The 21,663-nt window shown below is 47.5% G+C and overlaps 1 protein-coding gene across 3 annotated transcripts in view; it reads left to right on the top strand.

Annotated features, from left to right (window-relative positions):
- The window catches only part of MICAL2 (microtubule associated monooxygenase, calponin and LIM domain containing 2), a 124,272-nt gene extending 110,907 nt beyond the window's left edge, over positions 1-13,365 (top strand). The window contains exons 24-29 of one of the 3 annotated variants that reach the window (XM_080911586.1): positions 4,218-4,325; positions 5,619-5,805; positions 7,768-7,856; positions 9,511-9,613; positions 12,112-12,167; positions 13,120-13,365. In XM_080911586.1, coding sequence (XP_080767712.1) covers positions 4,218-4,325; positions 5,619-5,805; positions 7,768-7,856; positions 9,511-9,613; positions 12,112-12,152 — 528 coding nt within the window. In that variant the 3' untranslated portion in view covers positions 12,153-12,167; positions 13,120-13,365. The other 2 variants (XM_080911587.1, XM_080911588.1) reach the window with 2 other exon arrangements.
- Positions 13,366-21,663: the final 8,298 nt, after the last annotated feature.

The following is a 21,663-nucleotide window of genomic DNA, read 5'->3' as shown; positions in this document are numbered from 1 at the left end:
TGGGCAGTTTTTAACCAAGGTCTTTCACTAAGCTACTGAATGAACCTTCATTCACTCAACGAGTATTTATTAAACTCAGATCAGATACTTCAGACTCTTGGCATACGTATCAATGAAACAGAGTTAAGTCCCTATGCTAAGGAGACTGCACTAGGAGAAGTAGGAGAGAGAACCAATATTAATGTGATGTATAAATGAGTCACATATGTCACAAGGGAAGGCGCTAATTGCTGCGAGAGATTAACAGCACTAGAAGGAGCCTAGGGTGCTACAGACACATGGAGCAACATAAAGTGGAATGAGCAAGAAGGGCCGTCTTGTCTGTGAGAACTGAGCAGAGGCAGAGGCAGATAAAAATAGAAAGGTTTAAGGAGAATCTCGGGGTTCGTGGTTCTCAATCGCAGTCCAGTGATCTCTCTGAACAGATGGAGATACCAACCCACAAATTGTGTCCATGGGAAGCTCCACACCTGGGGATAGAGACTAAAAGAGATTGGCTTTGAGGTGGCCCTGCCTCTGGACCTTTGTCCCTTGTTTCTGCGGGCTTGATCTTCTGCCTTTCCATCTCCCAGGTTAACCCAAGCCATCCATCATGAGACAGATGTGTGATTTGGATTTTTTTTTTTGTTTCATTGTATTTTGGGTGTTTTGTTGTTGTTGTTGTTGTTTGATTAGGTTTTCTGGGAGGGTCGTTTGTTTTGTTATTGTTTTGGTTTGGTTTTGAGGGAGAGGGAAAGGGAGTATCTAAAAGCCAGAACTCAAAACTACATGTGCTCCAGCCTCTTTGATGACCTGCAGAGGACCTCTAGGTGGCCAGCACTAGTGAGGCTCTGCCCAAAGTCATTTGTTTGTATTGTGTCAATGTCTGTGTGTGTCTATGTGCATGTGTGTTGTTTGTGGGTGCCTGTAGAAAAAGGCATTGGAGTCCCTGAACCTGGAGTTAAAGGTGGTTGTGAGTCACCTGATGGGGGCACTGGGGACTAAACTCGGGTTCTCTGAAAGAGTAAGGCACTCAACTTCAGCGTCACCTCTCCAGCCCCTACCCAGGGTCTTTCAGGATGCTTCTACAACCCTGAAAGCTTGGGAGTATCTTCCCATTTCATAGTTGGGGAAGCTAAGGTTCACGGAAGAGAGCTAATATATCCATGAGGTTGTAGTCAGAGGTCATGTGAGATAATGCACTGCCCCAAACAGCCAACCTTCTGGAACTCATTCTGTCCAATTCACCAAAAAAATCATTTGAATTCAAAAGAAATAGCAAAGAGTGAAAAATATTCAAATTCTTGAAAATTATAAGACTATTGGAAGGTATGTAAGCATTGCATAAACAGACCTAGAGTAGTCTAAAATTGCTAATTTTAATGTTTTTTGGTTGAATCATCAAACTGTCCAGTTTCACATTTAAATAAATTCTTCCTAGACAGTTCACCAACATTCCCCTCATCCATACAAACACATGTGTCTTACTCTTCAGTGTATGTGAATCTTCTGCTAAGAATTCATGGCTCTTGGGCTGTGTTTACCCCCAGGATGAATTCTCTCCAAGTCTCTGCACAAGCTATGCACTTCACTTTTTTTCAGAAGTCAGGCCCTCTGGTAACCCCCAGATGGTGAAAATGTGGCTCTAGGCAGAGACTGGGGGATTGTCTCCTCTCACAGAGCCACGGCCATCTTCTCCTGTCAAGAAGTAGAGAGAAGGAGCTAGAGAGTTGGCTCAGTTAAGAGGGCCTGGGTTCAGTTCTCAATGCCCTGGTGGCTCACAACCATCTATAACTCCAATTCCAGGGGATCTGCTACCCTCTTCTCACTTCCAAGATTACCAGGCATGTGCACAGTCCATATGCACCCATGCAGGCAAACCCTCATACACATATAATAAAAATAAATTTAAAATAATTTTTAGAAGGAAGGTAACCCCAATCTTCAGAGTAATGCCCACTTTCATGCTGGTTCTGACTAGCCTTCAAGAGCCTTCTCATCCTTTGAGGCAAGTCTCCATTCTTTGAGTTTCTTGTGACTTCTGTAAGTCCCGTTTATGGCTCAGTGATCTGGGATGGTTCCCAGCAGGTGGGAAGGGCAGTTGGAAGGGAAGGCCTGCTGCCGACTGATTTAGCTCTTAATGAAAAGTCTGGGTGTGGTCTTCATTTTGGATATTACTGTCTCCCAACTCCCCACCCAACTGCCAGGTTACTTGAACAGCTGCTTAGAACAACTGGAACAGGCTGTGACTATCCCAGTGTATTTGGAGGACACTCCCAGCACCCTCAAAGTCCTCTGCAAGCTTCAGTGATTTTTCCCCTAAGACAGGATGGCTTAGAAGTTCAGTAGCATAAAGTGCTTATTAGCTAAGTAGTTATTGAGGTCTCATTAGAGACTTGGATTTCTAGTCTCAGACAAGACAGGCTAAATCTCAGCTCCATCAGCAGGCAGGTACAGTCTGTGGGTGTTTTGGCACCCCTCTTCTCTTTTCTGGGAGACTGGTATGAAACCAGTTCACATCACAGGAGGCTGGGTGAGCAGTACCCAGGGAAAAGTTAGCCTCCCTTCCCTCTTTATTTCTTCAAGCTAACCATGTGCTTTACCTCTCTATCCGAGGGGCAGGGTTGGAAGTCCTACTGGAGGAAGGAACATCAGACAAACAATGGCTTATTGTGTGGAGCCAACACACCTGAACCTTCCTGGAAGAAGAAACCAGATTTCTTGACTAGCATGGGTTCCTAAAAGTAGGAAGAGACTATGTCAAAGCAAATTCTTATTTTTTCCTATGCTGGACCTGTGGGCAGGGGTGAGATGGGGCAGGGAAGTGCCTGGACTGGCAGTAGGTGCTTGTAGGTCAAGTCATGGAGGCTTTGCACAGGATTCTCAGAGGCTCTGCCTGCCAGCAGCTTGAAACCATGTTCCTTATAGTCTACCCCCAAACCTTCCTCACATTGAGTGACTATCCCAAACTGTTCTCAATGGTACAGCTTCTAGAATGTCCAAAGGTGTGAGGGTCTCTGTAGTCTTCTCTTCTCCCTTTCTGTTTGCCCCAAGATCCCTGCTTTGTCAGGGATCTGAAGAGTTAGCTTTAGATGCTGGGGTACAAAGATCAGCTCCAGGAGCTGGGGTTCCAGGCTTAGTTGTTGTTCCCTGAACCTCCTGCTTTGTTCTCAAGTCTGATAACAACCAGATTAGACATGGCTTCCAAGAGCAGCTTTGGATTGGGATGGAAGGGTTTTATCCCAGAAGACTCATTACTTGAGGCAGCTTTTACAAGTGTCCTGGCTGCTAGTTCTGGCCATTCCTCTCAGAGGTTAAATTTGGAAGGCAGCAAGGTCTTGAAGCTTCCTCCAAGAGCCTGGGGATCACAAACAGTACTTCTGGTCTCTTGGGTTATGCATTATTCACCTCCAGACAGAGCCTTGCCAGGGTGGTCTGTCAGTGCTGCTTGGAAAGTAGGGTTGGCCGGGCCTGGAAGTGGGATTATTCCACCTCCTATCTGAGCTGTTCAAGGATGCTGGTCTGTAGCCATCTCTCCAAGAGAGCTGCCTTCCTGGATGCTGCAGTTGACTGCTGAGCAGATTATGGGGCAGGGCTAAGATCCAGCTCCGTTCTAGACTGGTTCTAAGGTGTGGCATAAAGCAATGAGTTTCCGGACTTGGTTTATTCATTAGGAAAATGTAGATTGTTGCATCTTAAAATTTTAAAAAATAGATCCATTAACCACAAGTATTTTTCTTCAATGCCTGGCTATAATCCCATTGTCTATGGTTCTTTTCTTGGTTTTGTTTGTTTGTTTGTTTGTTTTGTTTTGTTTTTCTAAGTTGGGGGCAGGACCTCATTCATTAGTCCAGGTTAGTCTAGATCATACCATGTCACTCATGCTGGCCTCAAATTCACAGCAATTCTCCTGCCTCAGCTTCCCGAGTGTTGAGAATCCAGGCATGTGTCACTGTGCCCTGGCTCTATCTCTGTGATTTGACAACCCTACATAACCCAGAGGAGGAGAAGTAGGTACTTTATTCCCTTGGCTACCACCAGCTTTTAACTCCTTTCCTTCTGTTCATTTTCATAACTCTGGCATCTCCTCCTGGTGGTCTGGTTTACCTCTGGAGACTCTGGGATTCCACTTTCCTGTGGGCCAGAACCCTTTACCTCCTTGCCCTGTGTTTCTGCTGGGTGCTAACTGCCTTTCCTTTTATCTGTTTCCTTGCCTTCTCGCCTCTGCTCTTGGTTAGCTGACAGTAGGGAAAGTATCCAGCGGAATAGGGGCTGCAGCTGAAGTTCTGGTCAATCTGTACTTGAATGATCACAGACCTAAGACCCAGGCCACCTCTCCAGACCTGGTAAGGAAATGCACTGTCAGCCTCAACCTCAAGATATTTGCCCCAACTCTCTGGGCAAGAGTATGGGAGGATTGAGTAGGAACCATTTTCAGGGAACAAGAGGGTGTTAAAAAGTCGGCTAGATCCAGCAGAGGCTGGGGAAAACCTCATTTCCTCAAAGACTAGCTTCACCTGGGTTCTTGTGGTTGATTTTCCAAGGAAGGCATGTGTTCTGCTGTCCATGGCTTTGAGGATCCATTCAGCACCAGGCTCTGCAGGGCTGTTGGACAAGGGCCCCACCTTCAGCGTTTATCGTCAGCCTAAGCAGGCCTGGGAACTGAGGCATGAGTAGCAGTTCGAGTGTGTCTTCCCTCTGGCTCTCTCCCTCCTCCATCTAGGTGGCATATTGCCATCAGCAACACTGGGCACTGACAGTTGATTTGCTTTCCTTCGGGCAGGGTGGGATGGTGGGACTGGCTTGGCAGCTGCTGATCACAAGTCAAGTCATGGAGGTTATGCACAGGCTGAGAAGACCCAGCACTAGTCTGCTCCAGCCCTTCCCTCCCCCATTGCAAGTAAGAAGAGAACACCCCTCTTCTGTACTCTTGAATAGTTTGAGGTCACACCCAGTCCTCACTCAATTCCCCCATCACTCCCTGTGATCCCCAATCACTGCAGGGGGCAAAGACATCCAGCACACCCTGTCTTGGCTGTGATGAAGTACCCTGACAAACACAGCTTCAGGGGGTTTATTCAGCTCACGGTCTAAGGCACAGTCAAGGAACTTGAAGCAGCTGGACAAGCTGCATCCACAGTCAGGGAGTAGAGAGAGATCAGTTCAAGCTTACCGCTGTTCCATCCATACCTATCGAGAGAATGGTACCACTCACAGTGGGTGGGTCTTCCCACCTGGTAACTAATCAAGGTAACCTACCGCAAGCATACAGAGAAGCCCGTCTCCCAAGTGATGCTAGAACCTATCAAGTAGACAACTAGCAGTGATCGTCACACATTACCACTGTAGTACCCAGTGACATTTGTCCTCTAGGACTCAAGAAGGCAACACTAGCTAGACATATTAGGGGAAGATGTTCGCTCATTTAGATCAGCCCGGGAAGAGACCCTGCAGGACTGGAGGCCGTGTGGGGAGTGTCTCACTGTGCCATGCTCTTCTTTGCCGTGACATAAGCTAAAGCCAAGATCCCAGAAGTCCTTGTGCTTTTTTTTTTTTTTTTTAAGAATTTCAACAAGCCTAGGCCTGAACTTTGAAGACTTATTCAGCCCTAGCACTTTGCTCTTCTCTCCTGCCCACAGGAGTCCCTGAGGAAGACGGTCCCCCTAAGCCTGGGTGGCAAGGACACCTGCTACTTTTGTAAGAAGCGTGTGTACGTGATGGAGCGTCTGAGTGCCGAGGGCCACTGTTTCCACCGCGAGTGCTTTCGGTGCAGCGTCTGCGCCTCCACCCTGCGCCTGGCCGCCTATGCCTTTGACTGCGATGAAGGTAACCCTGGGAGCCAGGAAAGCACTGGCCTCTCGCCTTGGTCTCGGATGTGACTTGTTCTGGGAGGGGAGGGGCTCTAGGACACCCAACACTTACCAACAGGAACTTCTGAGATGCTACCATAGAGAACAGAAGCCTTTGGTACCTACAGTGCATCAGACACAGGGACACCTGTCTGCTGAGGGCTCTCACTATCTCATTCAGCCCCACCACTTCCCACAGCGCCTCCGAGGCCAAGCTATTCAAAGCTGACAAACTGTGTGACGTGCCCAGTGTTAATGGTGTAGTAAGAACTTCATGGATGATGGTATCTTCACAAAGCAGGGAGATTGTTCCTAAGTTAAGTGCTTGTCTTGCATCCATGAGGGCTTGAGTCCAGTCCCCAGAACCTGTGTTTTGTTTTGTTTAAGTAGGGCCAGGTGTGGTGGTGCACACCTTTAATTCCAGTACTGGAGAAGCAAAGTCAGGTTGGTCTCTGAAGTTTGAGGCCAGCCTGGGTTACATGGTGAGCTTCCGTCTTAAAACAAATACATAGAAAAGAAAGAAAAAGAGAAGCAATGTATGCCGGTGCATGTTCATAATCCCAGCACTGGGAAGATTCAGGTGGACCCTCAGGACTCTCTGGCTGGTAAGCTTAGCCTACTCCATGTGTTCCAGGAAGAAACCCTATCTCAAAACAGAAGCATTTACCAAGGTAAATGGTACCTGGAGAACTAGAGTTGAAGTTATAATCTAATCTACACACACACACACATGCATACCTGCCTGCACATACACACAAATACGAATTATAAAATTGGCCTTGATAGTTGCACCTCTTTGGGTAAGTGGCCTACCAGAGTTCGTCAGCAAGGAATTATATCCACTGTATAGAGAGATCACTTTTTAAGAAAGATTTTATTTAGTCTTTTGTATATATACACATGTGTGCCAGAAGAAAACATCAGACCTCATTACAGATGGTTGTGAGCCTTCAAACGGTCCTACCATGGGGAAGTGGTGGCACATAGCTTTTATCCCAGCACTCAGGAGGCAAAGGAAGGCAGATCTCTGAGTTCAAGGCCAGCCTGGTCTACAGTGTGAGTTCCAGGGCAGCTAAGGACACACAGAGAGATCCTGTCTCAAAAAAGCCCACAAACAAATCAAACAAAAGAATTATCTGCACTGGGGTAGATTTAGATGGTAGCACTTACTCACCACATAACATTAGAGCTATTAAAGCCTTGGTCCCTCAGCTTCCTCATATGAAAACTGAGGATAACAATAGGACCCGTATGGACATTGTACACCAGTGATCTCAGCACTCAAGAGGCAGAGACAGTAAGATTCTAAGTTCCAGATCAGCTGGAGCATATATAGAGACTCTGCCTCAGAAGAACAAATAAAGAAATAACAGTTCTTAGCTCATAAGAATATGGGCTGATGAGTTAAGTTATATAGGGTATTTATTATGTTCTCTCACTATTATTATTATTATTATTATTATTATTATTATTATTATTACCATCACCATTACTACTATTGTAGAATTGACAGGAAGGCTATTTTAAAAGATACTCAGTGGTCCCAGGCAGTGCCATTTTACCCAGCATGCACTTTGCCTGAGTCTTTTCTCTCATTCCTGGCTGGCTGTCCTGACCCTCAAGATTCCAGAAATACTGAGGGTCTGACATTCAAGTAACTACCTATTTATTTCCCTGACAGCTAACCTTGTGAAGAAATCTGACTTTTGTTTGGATCGGGAGTTACCTGGTAGTGTTAGCCCCATTCAGGGAGTTCTCCATTGCTGGTTCTGTCTGTCTTGGAGCCACTTTAGGGCAGGTGGATAAGCCCCTGCTCATGACTGAACTGTGTTGGGCTTATTTCCATGGCTGTTGTATTCCGACTGGACAAGGATGAACATTCGTTCCAATGGTTCTGTCTACAGAGAAAAACTGCCTGTGCGTGTGTCTCTCCTCACAGGCAAATTTTACTGCAAGCCTCATTTTGTTCACTGTAAAACCAGCAGCAAACAGCGGAAGAGAAGGGCGGAGCTGAATCAGCAAAGAGAGGTACGTTGGTTTCAACAGTGGTGGGAGAGCGAGGGCGATCCCTCCCCCTTGATGAGGTCTCTAAAGACAACCTCAGAATTAGACAGACTCCTCTAGCCTTGGAGGGACAGAGACTGCTCCCAAACAAATAACAGTCCCTGCTTCCCTTCTAGAATGTTCTGTTTTTTCCCTAGTCTCTTCAGCAGCCTCTGGGGCCAGCCCTGTTTCAGTCAACAGTTCCCTGATAGGTGGCTGGCTTCCTCTGAGAAATGATTGCTCATGGGTCAAGACTGGGCTGTAGGCTGAACTGTGCCCAAGAGCCACTGGGTACTGCTTACATGAGGATTTCAGGTCCCTTCCTAGGCTTATAAAGCAGCCACTGACTTTACTGGTAGCTCTCCTCCCCCCCCCCACCCCAGCAGCTCTCAGGAATACCTTCTCTCCCATTTGAAGAATCACCTAGCACCAATATAAACTCCTAACTTGAGCATTCCTAATGATAAGTCCTAGACTCGCTATAAGAAAATGGGAAAGTAAATAAAAATAAAGACAGTAAAATTACCTATGACTATGACTCCAGTTGACCTTATGGTAATTGTTCATGACTACTGGCGTTTGGAAAACCTGACATTGAACTGTCTTTCTTCCCAGATGTTTCCCTGTGTGAATAGATCCCACCTCCATAGCTTGCTAGGTGTCTTCTTCCCTAACAGTATATCAATAGCAGGTTTCCGTGATACTGAGACTCTTTTTTTAATTGTTTTCCATTCTAGTCTATGTGTAATGGGTGGTTTTCCTACACATGTACCTGTGGACCACATGTGTGCCTGGTACCCATGGAGGACTAAAGAGGGTGTCAGATCCTCAGGGACTGGCATTACAGCTGGTTGTGAGGCATCATGGGGGTGCCAGGAATTAAACCCAAGTGCTCTGGAAGAGCAGCCAGTGTTTTTTTAACCACTGAGCCATCTCTCCAGCGCCTATGTGATCTCAGCACTTGGGAGATTGAAGCAAGAACTTGAAGCAAACCCGGTGTGCATATGAACATTAAGACCTGTCTAAGCAACTTAGTCATACTCTAACTCAACAAGAGGTGGGGGTGGGGCAGGGAAGGGATTGGAGCGCTGTAGGGAACTGACATTTCAGAAGTAAGACTTTTTTTTTTAATTGAGACAGGATTTAACTATGTAAACCTGACTGACCTGGAACTCAATAGTTAGCCCTGGCTGACCTCCAAGTCACTGAGATCTACCTGCCTCTGTCTCCCAAAAGCTGTGACTGAAGGGGTGAGCCACCAAATTAGGAGTATAATTTCTAATGCTATTAAAAGATTTACCTTATGCATAGTCAGCAGTCTATTTGATTAGTTCCAGCCTGTTGGACTTCTTTATGCCATTTAATAATTTATCTCGTGAAGACTTCTACAGTGAATATATCTGCATACAAATCATAATCCCTATTTATAATTATTTGTGTACAAGTACACAGTATCAGTACAAGTGAGCGTGCAAGTCAACGGGCATGCATATTTCGAAGGCTAGAGAATGGCCTGGTGAGTTTGCCGCCTCCCCCCCCTTAAAAACAATTTGTGCTCACATTCAACACCAAGAACAGGAGCTCAGTCTGCTGTGCTGGAGGCAGCCTCCTGAGACTCTCGCTTTGCTGTCTTTCTCAGGAGGAAGGGACGTGGCAGGAGCAGGAAGCACCTCGGAGAGACGTTCCCACAGAAAGCTCTTGTGCAGTGGCGGCCATCAGCACGCCAGAAGGCAGCCCCCCAGGTATCTCCACCTCCTTCTTTAGGAAGGTACTCAGCTGGCCTCTCAGACTGACAAGAGGCCTGCTCAACCTGCCCCAGAGCCTGCTTAGGTGGATGCAGGGACTCCTACAGGCTGCTGGCCACCATGTGAGAGATAATGCTCACAACTACTGCTTCATGTTTGAGCTCCTGAGCCTGGGGCTGCTGCTGCTCTGGGCTTTCTCCGAGGTCCTGGCTGCCATGTACAGGGAGTCCGAGGAGTCCCTGGAGAGCATCCGAAGCTGGCTGCTCAGGTTTATCCCAGTGAAACTGCAGTGAGATACATGCTGCCCCACCGTACCCTAACATTTCCGAGTGTAGACTGCGATGTTTGAGTTTGCTCAGGTTCTGGCCAACGTGTAACCAATTAGCTCCAAGCCAAAGAGTCCCACATGGGCCACTTCTGCCTGATTTTGACAGGGTTGAGCATCTATTCGTGGTGCTAGAGCCAGGGACAACATGAAGGATTTTTTTATGTGTTTGGTTTTTTTAACAGCTTTGTGTTGTTATTGTCTTTTTTTTTTTTTTTCTTCAAACCAAAGTGAGCCACATTTCTGGGTTTACATTTCAATTTTTAACTTTTCAGAAGCCAAAAAGAAAGCACTATTTTTCTACAAGTATCAATATTTCTAACCGTTTCAACTGTTATCACCAGTTTAACGAGGCCCTGAACGCGGCAGTGAGTTGAGATTCATTGCTGCCAGCAAAGTTAATGAGCTGAGACTAGAGTCACAAAAGAGAGGGTGCTGTCATGTGACCAATGCCTTTTGATTTACATATACAGATGCCACCTGGCCCCAGTGGGTGCTGGGCTTGTCTGTTTCAAAGACACAGATATGTAACATCATGATGAGGTTGACAGAAGTAAGCACAGGGGTAGAATAGATCAAAATTGATCAAAGCACACAAGCAGGGTGTCAGTGCCGGCCATCTGTCCTCGGGGTGAGAGAGAGGTACCTTGCTCGTACTTTTCGAAATCAAAACGTAGTTTAGAGACTTTCCCTCTTGCCCACCAGACCCCAGCCAGTGACATAGAACCACAGGGTTGCCACACTGCAAACAGATTTTTTCCTCCCCACGCATGCGTACTGCAATGAAGGCCCTATTGGCACTTGATCCTGAGTAGCCATATCAGGCTGATGCAATGCTGAGGGCAAACTATAGATGGCGCCATTTTCGACCCTGCTAAGTCCCCAACCCAGGCTGCAGGCTGAGACAAAGCCCTTCAGGTCCAGCATGGTTCAGCTTCCTCTCCCTTATGTTCTTTGAACGGGGCACTCACTGGCCTCTGGGGAGCATGGCCCTGATCAGTGCTGGTGGCATCCTGAATGTGTAGTCACCTGGCTACCTTGCATATCCCATCAACACAGTCAGAAACCCTTTTCCCAGTGCCCCAGAAAAAGAATTGTGTCTGGTCTTCGACTGACTCCAAGCCCACAGTGTTTTCCCCTCTGGAAAGGGCCTTTAGTTGTCCCCACCCCTTTCTGGGATGCTCAGCTTCAGCTGCAGGCTGAGCAACTGGAGGGAGAGAAGAGCCTCCTAGGTACTTCACGTGTCTACAAGTCACTGGGCACAAGACAGCTATTTAGAGCTGCTACCACTAGCGTGCCCTCTCAGGATTAGGAAGGTCTGGTTAAAGACAAGGCGTCTCAAACGCTTTGACATAAGCAATCTGTGGGGTGGGGAAAGAAGGGCGCCTTTCTAGACTCTGCCCTGAAGTCATGGGAAAGACAGGCATGGCTGTGGCCAAGTCTGTGGGAACCAGCACTTCTGACCTTGTTGGAACTGTTGCCAGTGTTGGTGACGTACACTGTATGTGTCCCAAGTATAGCTGGGGTGTTAATGGCCAAGCATGGGAGGAGCCCTTAAGTCCTATTATGTTTCATTATGTCACATGAATTCTCGAGGTCATGTTATAGCGATTTTTCTCCAGCTCAGGGTGGGCTGGGATGCTTTGTGGAATGCTCTGGGAAGCTAGAGTGAACTCTCCTTAAAAAAAAAAAAATCATTTATAGCTATACAGAGGCTGATTCGAATTACTCTGGTTAGGTAGGGTGTGTCTACACAGGGCTGAGACATCTATATATTCTGAGACCTTGAACCTTCCTGGTGGGCTACAGCAGGGAAAGGTCCTGGGAGACAGATACTCTAAGAGATAGATTTGCCTCAAGGGTGAGTCTGAGACTCCAGAATAAACTGGAGACAGAGGGGCTAGTGGGGGCAGAAGGTCTTGGGAACATTTGCGGATGAGCGTGGCGTTCTGTTACTATGCAGACGCCGGGCATCTACTCTTGTAAATGAATAGCTGGCCACCACCAGGAAGGTTTGTCCCTCCTAAGCAGGCAGTCCTTTATGAGGGACAGTGGTTGCTCTGTTCCTCACCTCCAGTGTTCTTTCCTATTGTGATTTGGATTTGTTTTAGGTCCTCGCTAAGTCCTCCTTTCTGTCTTTCTCTTTCCCATCTCACTTTGCGGCCGCCAGTGCGTTTCAGCCTTCCAGTCCTACACCCACTTCTTGGCTGACACTTCTGCTCTAAGGTGACTGATTTTCTTGGCAATTTTCAGAGAGAGGTACTAACCCCTAACCTGCTTTCCACACCCCATCCTCTGCATCGTCGGTGGTACTGGTGTGCTAACTGTGAGTGTCTTGCCTACTAACAGACTCCCTAGAGGCATGAATGGTAAACAGCATGGGGTGGGGTGTCAGCTTGAGAACCACGTTCTGCCTCCCCTTCTTTGGAGCCCAGCCAGCAGCCTGGGTCCACAACAAGTGCATGCCCCCATGCCTCTCCTCCTGCTCCGGACTGTGCGCTGGCCCCTTTGCATGTTTTCTCAGTTGCGCTTTCAAAGCCTTTGGTCTTCTTGGGAGGGTTCACCATGATTGTGGGACAATACTGAGGGCACTTGTCACCTTAGAAGACATTTCTACTTAGTAGGAAAAAAAAGACATGTCTAGGAATATCTTCTTCAACCCATTCTAATACAAAGATTACCAATGCCTTTATTGGGAACGTAAGTGACTCCATTTGAAGTTTTAAAAGAATACTTGTTCCCAGACCCCTGGGCCAGCTTGACCCATGCTCTGTGCTGTGAATACAGTAGCAGAGGCATAGTTAGTCCTAGGGTGTTGCTATGCCTCTCACGTGCCTCTGGGCCCTTAAGTCCCTAAGCATTTTAATCAGAGCACTGATGGGCGTGGTCACAGGAGGAGGGCTGGCTTTCAGAAGTAACTCAGGCCAGCCACTGTCAATCTCTGGGAAGGGTATAGTGTCCCATCATGTGCTGCAAGAAGCGGTCACAACAGAGAGCAGAGAGCAGACGTGAGTCCAGCCCCACATTTTCAGACGCAGTCAGGGTCCATCTCACATGCAGCTAGAGCTACCCGGCTCTTCAGCCCCGGCCCCGGCCTGCATGCTGCACTTGCTTGCCACGTTGGCACAGAGCCCAGCCAGTACAAAGTCCTCTCCTCTGCTCTTTTCTTCTCTTCCAGCATCTCCCTCTCTAAAATGTCAACCAAAGAGAGCCTCCCCCATCCGCCCCACCCCAACCCCGCTCTCGGCCTCTTTAGACAGTCCCCCTCCCCCACCTCGTGGCAAAGGCATGTCTGTGACCCTAGAGAATTCATTTACAGTGCCAACATGGAACCCTGTATTTTACACACACAGCAAACGATGTTTAGGTTTATTTATGATACTTGATGCTGTAAATGAAAATAAATATGGTTCTTTATAAAGCTCATCGTTTCCTCTCTTCTTTGCCGTGGAAGCTTCTAAAACCTCAAACACAGGCACCGGTTTAGGGGAGCCATCCTCCCCTAAACCGCTGGTGGGGCTTGCACTTGTGGTGACCCGGGACTCTCTGGGGGCTGTGCCAGGGCAATCTGAAATATTACCCAAGGGTAATATTTGGAAAGATGTCACCAATACTCTGGTGCCAGGCTTTGGGGTCTCTTCCTGAAATGTGTGGTACTTTGCTGTTCTAGACTCTGGGCAGAGGAGGAAAGAGCCAGTGTGGCCTAAGGAACAGGCTGTGTTACCAAGGCTCTCTAAGAGAGCTTTACCGAAAGAGTCTTTTCATGATTCTCATTGGTCCACCCAAGTGATGGGGAAAATAATAAGGAAGAAGGAGTAGGTGTCAGTCTCCGGAAGACAGTGAACCAGCAAGCCTATTCACGGGAGCCCTGTGGTAGGAGGCTCCACCCACCCGGCCACTCTGAGCATGGGGCCCAGCAGGCTCTGCCCAACTCCACTTTGTTTAGGGGAAGGACTTGGAGTCCCCCATTGACTACCCTGTGCCACATCTCTCCAGGGAGGAGCTTCTGCCATTTCCAAACCAGATGTGGCTGGACTTCCGATACTGGCAGAAGAACCCCCCTGTGTACTATGAGAGTCCTGGCATCTCCCAGAGAACAATTCTGGGATTCCAGGCTTCAGTTCAGCAGTTGATGCCCAAGTCTGCCTTCGGGCCCACCTCAGGTTATGACCGAGGGTCCCTATGTCCTTCTCTTCCATTCAAGGAAAGCTATTGGAGACTAAAACTCAGGTGGAGGATGGACAGATGACAAATTCCTTTACGTATGCAACAGTGGGTGCCTGCGGCATTATTCTAGGCCCAAGAGACATAGCAGAGGGCCCTAGAAACCCTTGTGCCTTCCTGATACCATAGTGTATTTCAATTCTGATTCATCTACTCTATGTTCTTGCTCATTCACCCATCTACCTCATTTTGCTGCTCACCTACTGTGTGCTAGGAAATACAACTAATCATGAAAGTCTAAGCCTTGAAGTCTCATGTTAAGTCTCTGATAAAGTCCTCTAAGTGAATAAGTGTAATTAACTGTTTGGGTTGGCTTTCCAAGATCTGCTCAGAGAGTGTCTTGGATTGATTTGACTTGACCACTGTATCCTACATAATTGGTATTTGGTAGAATTATTTTTTTATCCAAAAACACTGAAGACTTGACTTTTTTGTGATGGGGAGATCATATCCAAGACATTGGTAGGCATGCACCCTACCACCAAGCTATAAGACTTAACATTTCTAAGGTAGTCTAATAGAATTAAATATTAAGTACAAGTTCCTACACGAGTCAGGCAAGGTGACTGTCCCTGCAATGCAAGTACTAGGGAACTGCAGACATGAGGGCCAGGAGTTCAAAGTCATCTTCAGCAACATAGTAAGTTCAAGAAAAACCTTGGCTATATGAGACCCTGAGTCAAGAAAGTAACCTCTCCCCACCCCAAAAGAAGTTCCTAACAGGGCAAGTTTGTGCTATATATGTACTAAATACAGGTAAATGTTTGTTAGATCATGAGGTAGTGATTCTGAGTTGTAGAACTGTTAACAAAACCAATTCATGTAGGAAAAACATGGAACAAATTTGACCATTTGCATTCTAAATGTTTTTAAATTGTGTGTGTGTGTGTGTGTGTGTGTGTGTGTGTGTGTGTGTGTGTGTCAGAGTATGGGTTTATATGCATAAGTATAGTGCCCTTGGATACCAGAAGCGGGTATTGGATCTCCTGGAGTTGGAGCTAAAGGTTGTTGTAGATGCCAGATGTAAATGCTGGAAACAAAATTCAGGTCTTCTTGAAGAGAAATAGGTGTTATTAATGATTGACCCACCTCTCCAGTTCCAAATATCTACATTTTAAAACAGCATGAGTTCTAGGCCAGTCTGGTCTACATAGTTCCAAGACAGCCACAGATGTGTAGAGAGACTTAGTCTCAAAACACAATCAATAAGTAAATATCATGTAGTTATAAATATTTAAATATTAACGAGGCAGTCAGACTAGAGGGAAAAAACTGACTTAAATATAGTAACACGGAAGCTCATTGTCATGGCATCTAAAGGGTTCACCTAAAGTGGGTTTGTCCAGGCACCGCCCACGGTGTCACAAGGATAAATAAGTAGAGGCTGTGAACAAACAGTTCCCACTTAGACAAATTCAAGAAGTAGAGGCTGGAGTAGAAAAAGGAAGCATTTGGAGAAACGTCCTCCCTTGTCTTTCAAAGGAACCTAATGAATAATGTTCTCCTGCCTACTTGATTGTAAGGGAGAAATGTCAGCATCGGACTGACCGCAGGGACAGTCTATTTCTTGAAAGGCAATATAACGACCAAGGTTTCATATCAAAAAGGATCTCTGACCTTTGGCCCAGAAATAAAAGAGGATCCTAAGACAGACCACTGGTGCAGACAGGTAAGTTACAGTGATAATTTCCTGTGAAGAAGCAGAGAGTACCAGGGCCCAAAGTAGGCTCCTGAAACCCCAGGTTTGACCCCTGGAATTTCATTCCCCCTGTGCCCCACAGTGAGGTTCTTCTGTGCACCAGGAGCTAACGAAGTCTCTGGCACTGGGTTTTGGAAGGGTAGAATCATTTAGCCAACCCAGGTCAGTGCCTGGAACTGTGCAGCTGGGTGTTCTGCTGAGCTCTGGATGGCACCTATCTGGAGAGATTGCTTCTGGAAAGACTTCTGACATAGATAAGCTGAGGCTCTGGATACCCTTACAAGGTGGATGGACACTGGTCAGTGGCCCCAGAGTATGCTGGAGGCACAATCTTTAAGACATGGGGGGGGTCTTAAAGACATCCCTTAAGTGTCTCCAGTAGTTCAATGCCAATGTTGAACTAACAGTCTCCCTAGTTAACCATGTCCCTCAGCAGAGGACAGACAGCAAAGAGCAGTCTCTCCTTATTCATGTCAGAAGCCTGAAGCTATACTTCAGTCTGCTTTATCCTGGACCCACACCTGGTTCATCTAGAATCTGCTCTGAGGATGGAAGAGTTTGTTCAACTGGGAAGGTCTTGCCGGGGTCAAGCCATAGTTAGTGACAGAGCCCTGAGGGAACAGAATGGAGACATTGTGTGTCACCCCTACACAAGGCTTCCATTTGGTGCCTTCCTTGCCTTCTCAGGGCTGTCACCGCTGCATGAAGCATGTGGCAAAGCAGGGTCCATATAGCAGCAGGCAGGTTTGGGTGCCCACCCCCCCCTAACACCAGAGGGATACACCTGGATTGACAGCTGTTCCCATGATAATTTTGACACCAAGGTTACATTCAGCAGTGTGTCACAAAGCAACACACACATCCTCTTTCATGTCACTGTCTCTAGCATGGGAATCCAAGTGACACTTGAAAACAGTAAGTGGACTGGGGAATATCCCACATTATGATCTGGGCTCTGGGCGAGCCTAAGGAGTTAACTATTGTCTTCGGTTCATTAAACCCAAGATAGGCTACAGCAAAGGGCTCTCCTGGATGGAGCAGCCAGACACACAACTGTGTGGCAAGCCCAGAAGTGCTGTCAGATCTGCCTTATCAGGCCTATCCAGGTGTAGACTCTATCATGGACCTGTGGTAACACCTACCACTCCCTGTGTTCCAAGGATGCTAGAAGGAGATTCTTTGTTGCCTAGCACTAACCAGAGGAGGATAAATCCCCCCCCCCCGCTGGCTTCCTTCCTGCCTCCCTAAATTGCTGTGGGAGGTGGGAAACCACCTTCCAGAAATCCCAGCCACTCCCCTAGTCATCCATTACCAGAGTTAATAGGGACAAAGCCTGGTCTCTAGTAGTCCTAAGAAACCAGGCTCAGCCACTTGTCCTCAATAGGCCAATTAAGCACTCAAGAAAAACAGAATGATATGTGGCTATATTAGGAAAAACTGTAGACATCTAGTAAACTATCCACCTCACCCCCATCCCTGTACCCCCCACCCCATAGCCAATATATGCTGAAGTTCATCTTTGAGGTCTTGATGGAGATCTAGGTTTAAGTAGAGGGTAACTAGAAATAGGAAAGTAAGTAACGATGCCAGAGGTGTGGCCCCGCCTACAATTGTCTAGGCAGTAGTCTCTCTGGCATGATGATCTGTGAGGTGTTAGCACTATGTGGAGACTCTTTCCATGAGACAAACACTAGACTTTCCTTCCCTTGGTGTGAGATTCTAGGGAAATTCCAGTTTCTTGGGATCCATTGTCCCAGCAGCAGTCAAAGGGAAGGGCACATATGCCTCTCTCAGATTATCTTCACTTCTGCCAGGACATTACACAGAGTCTCAGAGAAATGTAGACATTGGTCCTGGCTAAACCCAACGCTGGAGGCTGAACTGGCTAGACACAGTGCCTGGTAGTGACAGGGCAGAGGTGGAAAAAGAGAACCATAGTCCAAGACCATGGCCCTTACCCTGCAGCCAGTACACAACTACCCATCTTGCTTCCTCCTGGGGAGCCTACACAATAAGGAAGATATTGTGCTCCACCCCTTATCCCAATGAAAAGGCTCTGATGCCCTAAAGGAGCCTCCTCTGGGGACTGGTGTCTGATCTCGGGATGTATGTAAGGCTGGCATTTCCTTGATGTCTGACTCAAGATTTAGAATGTGGGGTCTGGGATGGGAATGGCACACTCCACTGAGAGCCACAGGATAGTTTAACCTAGTTCCCTTCCTCTCTGGGCAGAAGAATGCCTTCTATCTGGGAGGGTATACTATCCCCTTCTTCTTTATTTAGCTGAATGTGTCTATATCTTTGTTTAGGCTTTGGCTGGGGCCAGAGAGGGCTCTCTTAGTAACCTATCTGGCATGGTTTCATTCAGCAGAGGGTGAAACTGTACAAACACATATACATGCACACGCACACACACACGTGAACAGTGGGTGTAGAACACCTGGGAAAAGCACAGCAAGGCAGAGAGACTAGACTTCATGGTGGACAGTATACCCAGAGGCTCAGGGCTACACATCCACACACTCATCTCTGAACATCCCTGGATGCTCTGCTTCCATTATGATACTGTAATGAGTCACTCTCAAAAGTACCTGGAGTAGCTGCAGTCTTTGAACACATGTCCTGCTAAGGACGAACAGTGCCGGGAAAAATCTTCCTCCTCGAGTAGTTGTAACACCCCTAGTAATGTACTGAAGGAGTGTCTGATCAAACTCTCTGTCACCCTGCTGGTGCTTTGTGCCTCATGTACCGCCACTGATCATAGTCTACTGGGAGACTGGCTGGGGAGGCCACTCTGCATAACAGTATAGGCATCTACCTGTCTAAGGTGGCCTGTGTGCGCTATCAACCTCCCCACCCCCCACACCCCCCCACGCTCTGCCCTGTGCTGTGGAGGTATAAACCCTGCAAACTCCATTCTCCAGGGTGCCTTGAACTAGCTTCCCAATAGGTTTGAGACCTGGTGGAAGGGTGGGATGGGATCAGGAGAGGAACCAGGTTATGATTTCTAGCACCCCAACCCCTAATCTCATAGCAGTAGCCTTGGCTTCTGGGAACTGGTAAGACTGGCCTTTCACTTTGTCCAGCAACATCATGTCTCCTTGCCTGCCTTGCTCTTCCTCTGTAGAGCTCTCTGGCTGGAGATGTTCTCAATTGTATCCTGATTCCTTTAGTTCCCTCCACACATGCTTCATTTTTAACTTATGTCCATAACTGGGGTGTGGGGAGGGGCACCCAGGGGAATTTCTTCATGCCCTGAATCAGAAGCCACCCCGGTAGTCAGGACCTTGGACACATCTCTGAAATCTCTTTGGTGTGTGGCCTCTTCTGTTTTCTCATCATGAGTCTGGGGATTGCTGGATGACTCTCTGAACTGAATGCCTGAGGATGGGCTCCATGTCTGTCTGTCTGTCTGTCCATCTGTGTACCCTCCACCAAGGATCCAGGCTGACAGGGCAGCAGCCATCAGAAACAAGGTTTTTCAATAGGAACATGAGTGACAATTCAACCTGGCAAGGCCACTCAGAGCCTTGGGTCACAAATATCCAGTGGTCTGAGGCAGACAAGCATCACATTGCTGGGGCAGAGGTATATTCTGCCAACTCTCAGAAGGACTACAAAATCCAAACAAACAAATGGTTCTGTCATGTTCACAGACATAAAGCCTAGCAACCAGCTGTGGGAGTCTTAGCCTCTCCATGTTTCCATTATCTCAGTAAGAACATCCTTCAATGCTTTGCTTGAAGGATTATAATGGACTTAGTACAAGTCAGTGCTCAAACTATTCCTGGCATATATTAGGTGCTCAATAAAAGTAGGCTGTCACTGCTCTTATGACAGCCATCATAACCAAAACCATCACCATCATCACCAAAACTACCACCATCATCACAACTGCCACGCAAACCATAACTACACATCACTACCACCAAACCCACCACTATTTTCACCGCCATCACTGAAACCACAGCTACCACCACCATCACCAAAACCATCATTACCATCACCACAGCAATCACTACCATCACCAGCATCTTTAGCAAAGTAGCCAGTGATCGTCCCCAGACACCTTCCTTCACAGTTCTACTTGCCTAAAAGCATTGGTGTGCATGCACACAAGAAAGTTTGCACACGCCGGGGGGTGGGGTCAGACTAAGAGCCAGCAGATTGGGTCTGCCTGTTTTCACATTGTATTTGAACACAGCATTTAAGGGCTGAGATGGAACAGTGGAAATACGGGGAGAGAAAGTGTCTCTCTAAGTAGAGAAGAGGGGGAGTCACAGGCCAGGGGAGAACCTCAAGAAAAAAAAACCTGCACGCTTGAGTCAGCAAGCGGGAATTTTCTAGGAGTAGGAAGGGAGAGAGGCAAAGGTCTCGCCAGAATCATAGGAGATTCATAACATGTCAGAGAAAGCTTGCCTGGCTCTTCCAAGACTGGCCAGAAATGAGAGGTGATGGAGCTGGAGATAGATAGAACCTTCTGTAGATTAAGTACAGATGGAACCGATCCAGTAGGCAAAGTCAAGAACATGGGAAAGAGAGGTGATAGTGAGCCATATTGGGGGTGGATTGGGGGAGCCCAGCCCAGCTGAGGTTTTAAGTCTAGAGAGGAAATTGGATGGCAGCTTCCCTGTGACAGGAGAAGGCTCACCAACCAGCCGCTGGCTGGGCTGGAGCCGGGCTCGTGCACTCAGCCACTCCACAGGCTCCTCATGAGCACCCGCCTTATGTGGAGTGATTCCAACAAGCAAAACAAAGCGCTGCCCACATCCTAGCCCTGGAAGGAAACAACAAAGTAAAGAGGAAATTAAACAGCTTATTAGGAGGCGAGATTCACTGTGGGGAGTAATCACGGGGAACAGAGCGTGTAGCCGCATTTAGCAGAACAACTCAACACTGAGAAGGTGACAAGTGACCAAAGCTTGCAGGCAATGATGTCCAGGGACCGCGCTCCTCACGATAAGCACTGCGCACAAGGTCAGGAATAGCAGATTCAAGGGCAACGTGAGGGACTGAGGTGGTGCCTCCTGAAGTCCTGAGGGAACAGCACAGTAACACAGCAGGAATAGAGCAAGCCAAGGGACAGGTGAGAAGATGGTGGGGGTAAGTTAGATGGGCTCTTCCTCTAACTGCAGATTAAAGGAGAGACCTCTTAGGGATTTTGAGCAGGAATGGCATCCTCCAGCATACATTTTTATGTGTTGATTCTGTTGGGAGGTAGGGCTCAGCAGGAAAGGGATGAGGGTCCAGGTGCCAGGTGGAGATAATTTTTTTTTTTAATCATCTGGACAAGATGTAGTAGAGCCAGGGAAGTGACAGCAGAGACTTCATTCCTGGTGCATTTGAAGGAAGGGCCATCGGCACTGGTAGAGAGCTTTGTGAAAGATGAAAGAAAGGGTGGTATCAAAGATGCCATTATGGTGCCAACCTAAGCCACCTTAGCTTCTGGGGGCTCCCGACTGAACTGGGCACAGGGATGGGTGGAGCAGGTGTTGGGGAAGGGTGAAGATGAAGGCTTCACCTAGGACTTGTTGCATGTGCTGTGTCTGATAGACACTGACATGGAGATGTCAGGTCAACAGCAGGAAAGACACATCTAGATGCAGGAGAAGCTGCAAGGCTTCAGATGAAGATCTGGGAATCCATTCTGCCAGGGTCATTGAGAATCATGGGAGCAGGCCAAACCAGAGGCTGTGTATAGACAGGACCGGCACAAGGGAGCTGAAAGGATCCTTTCCTGGAAGGACTGGACAGGCTGGGTCACAAGGTCAGTAAGATGAGAGCTAAGGGACTGTGGAG

Source organism: Micromys minutus (assembly GCF_963924665.1).
Source record: "Micromys minutus genome assembly, chromosome: 2".
Lineage (NCBI taxonomy): Eukaryota > Metazoa > Chordata > Mammalia > Rodentia > Muridae > Micromys > Micromys minutus.
Note: the sequence above shows the minus strand (reverse complement) of the source record. Positions and strands in the feature narration are given on the sequence as shown.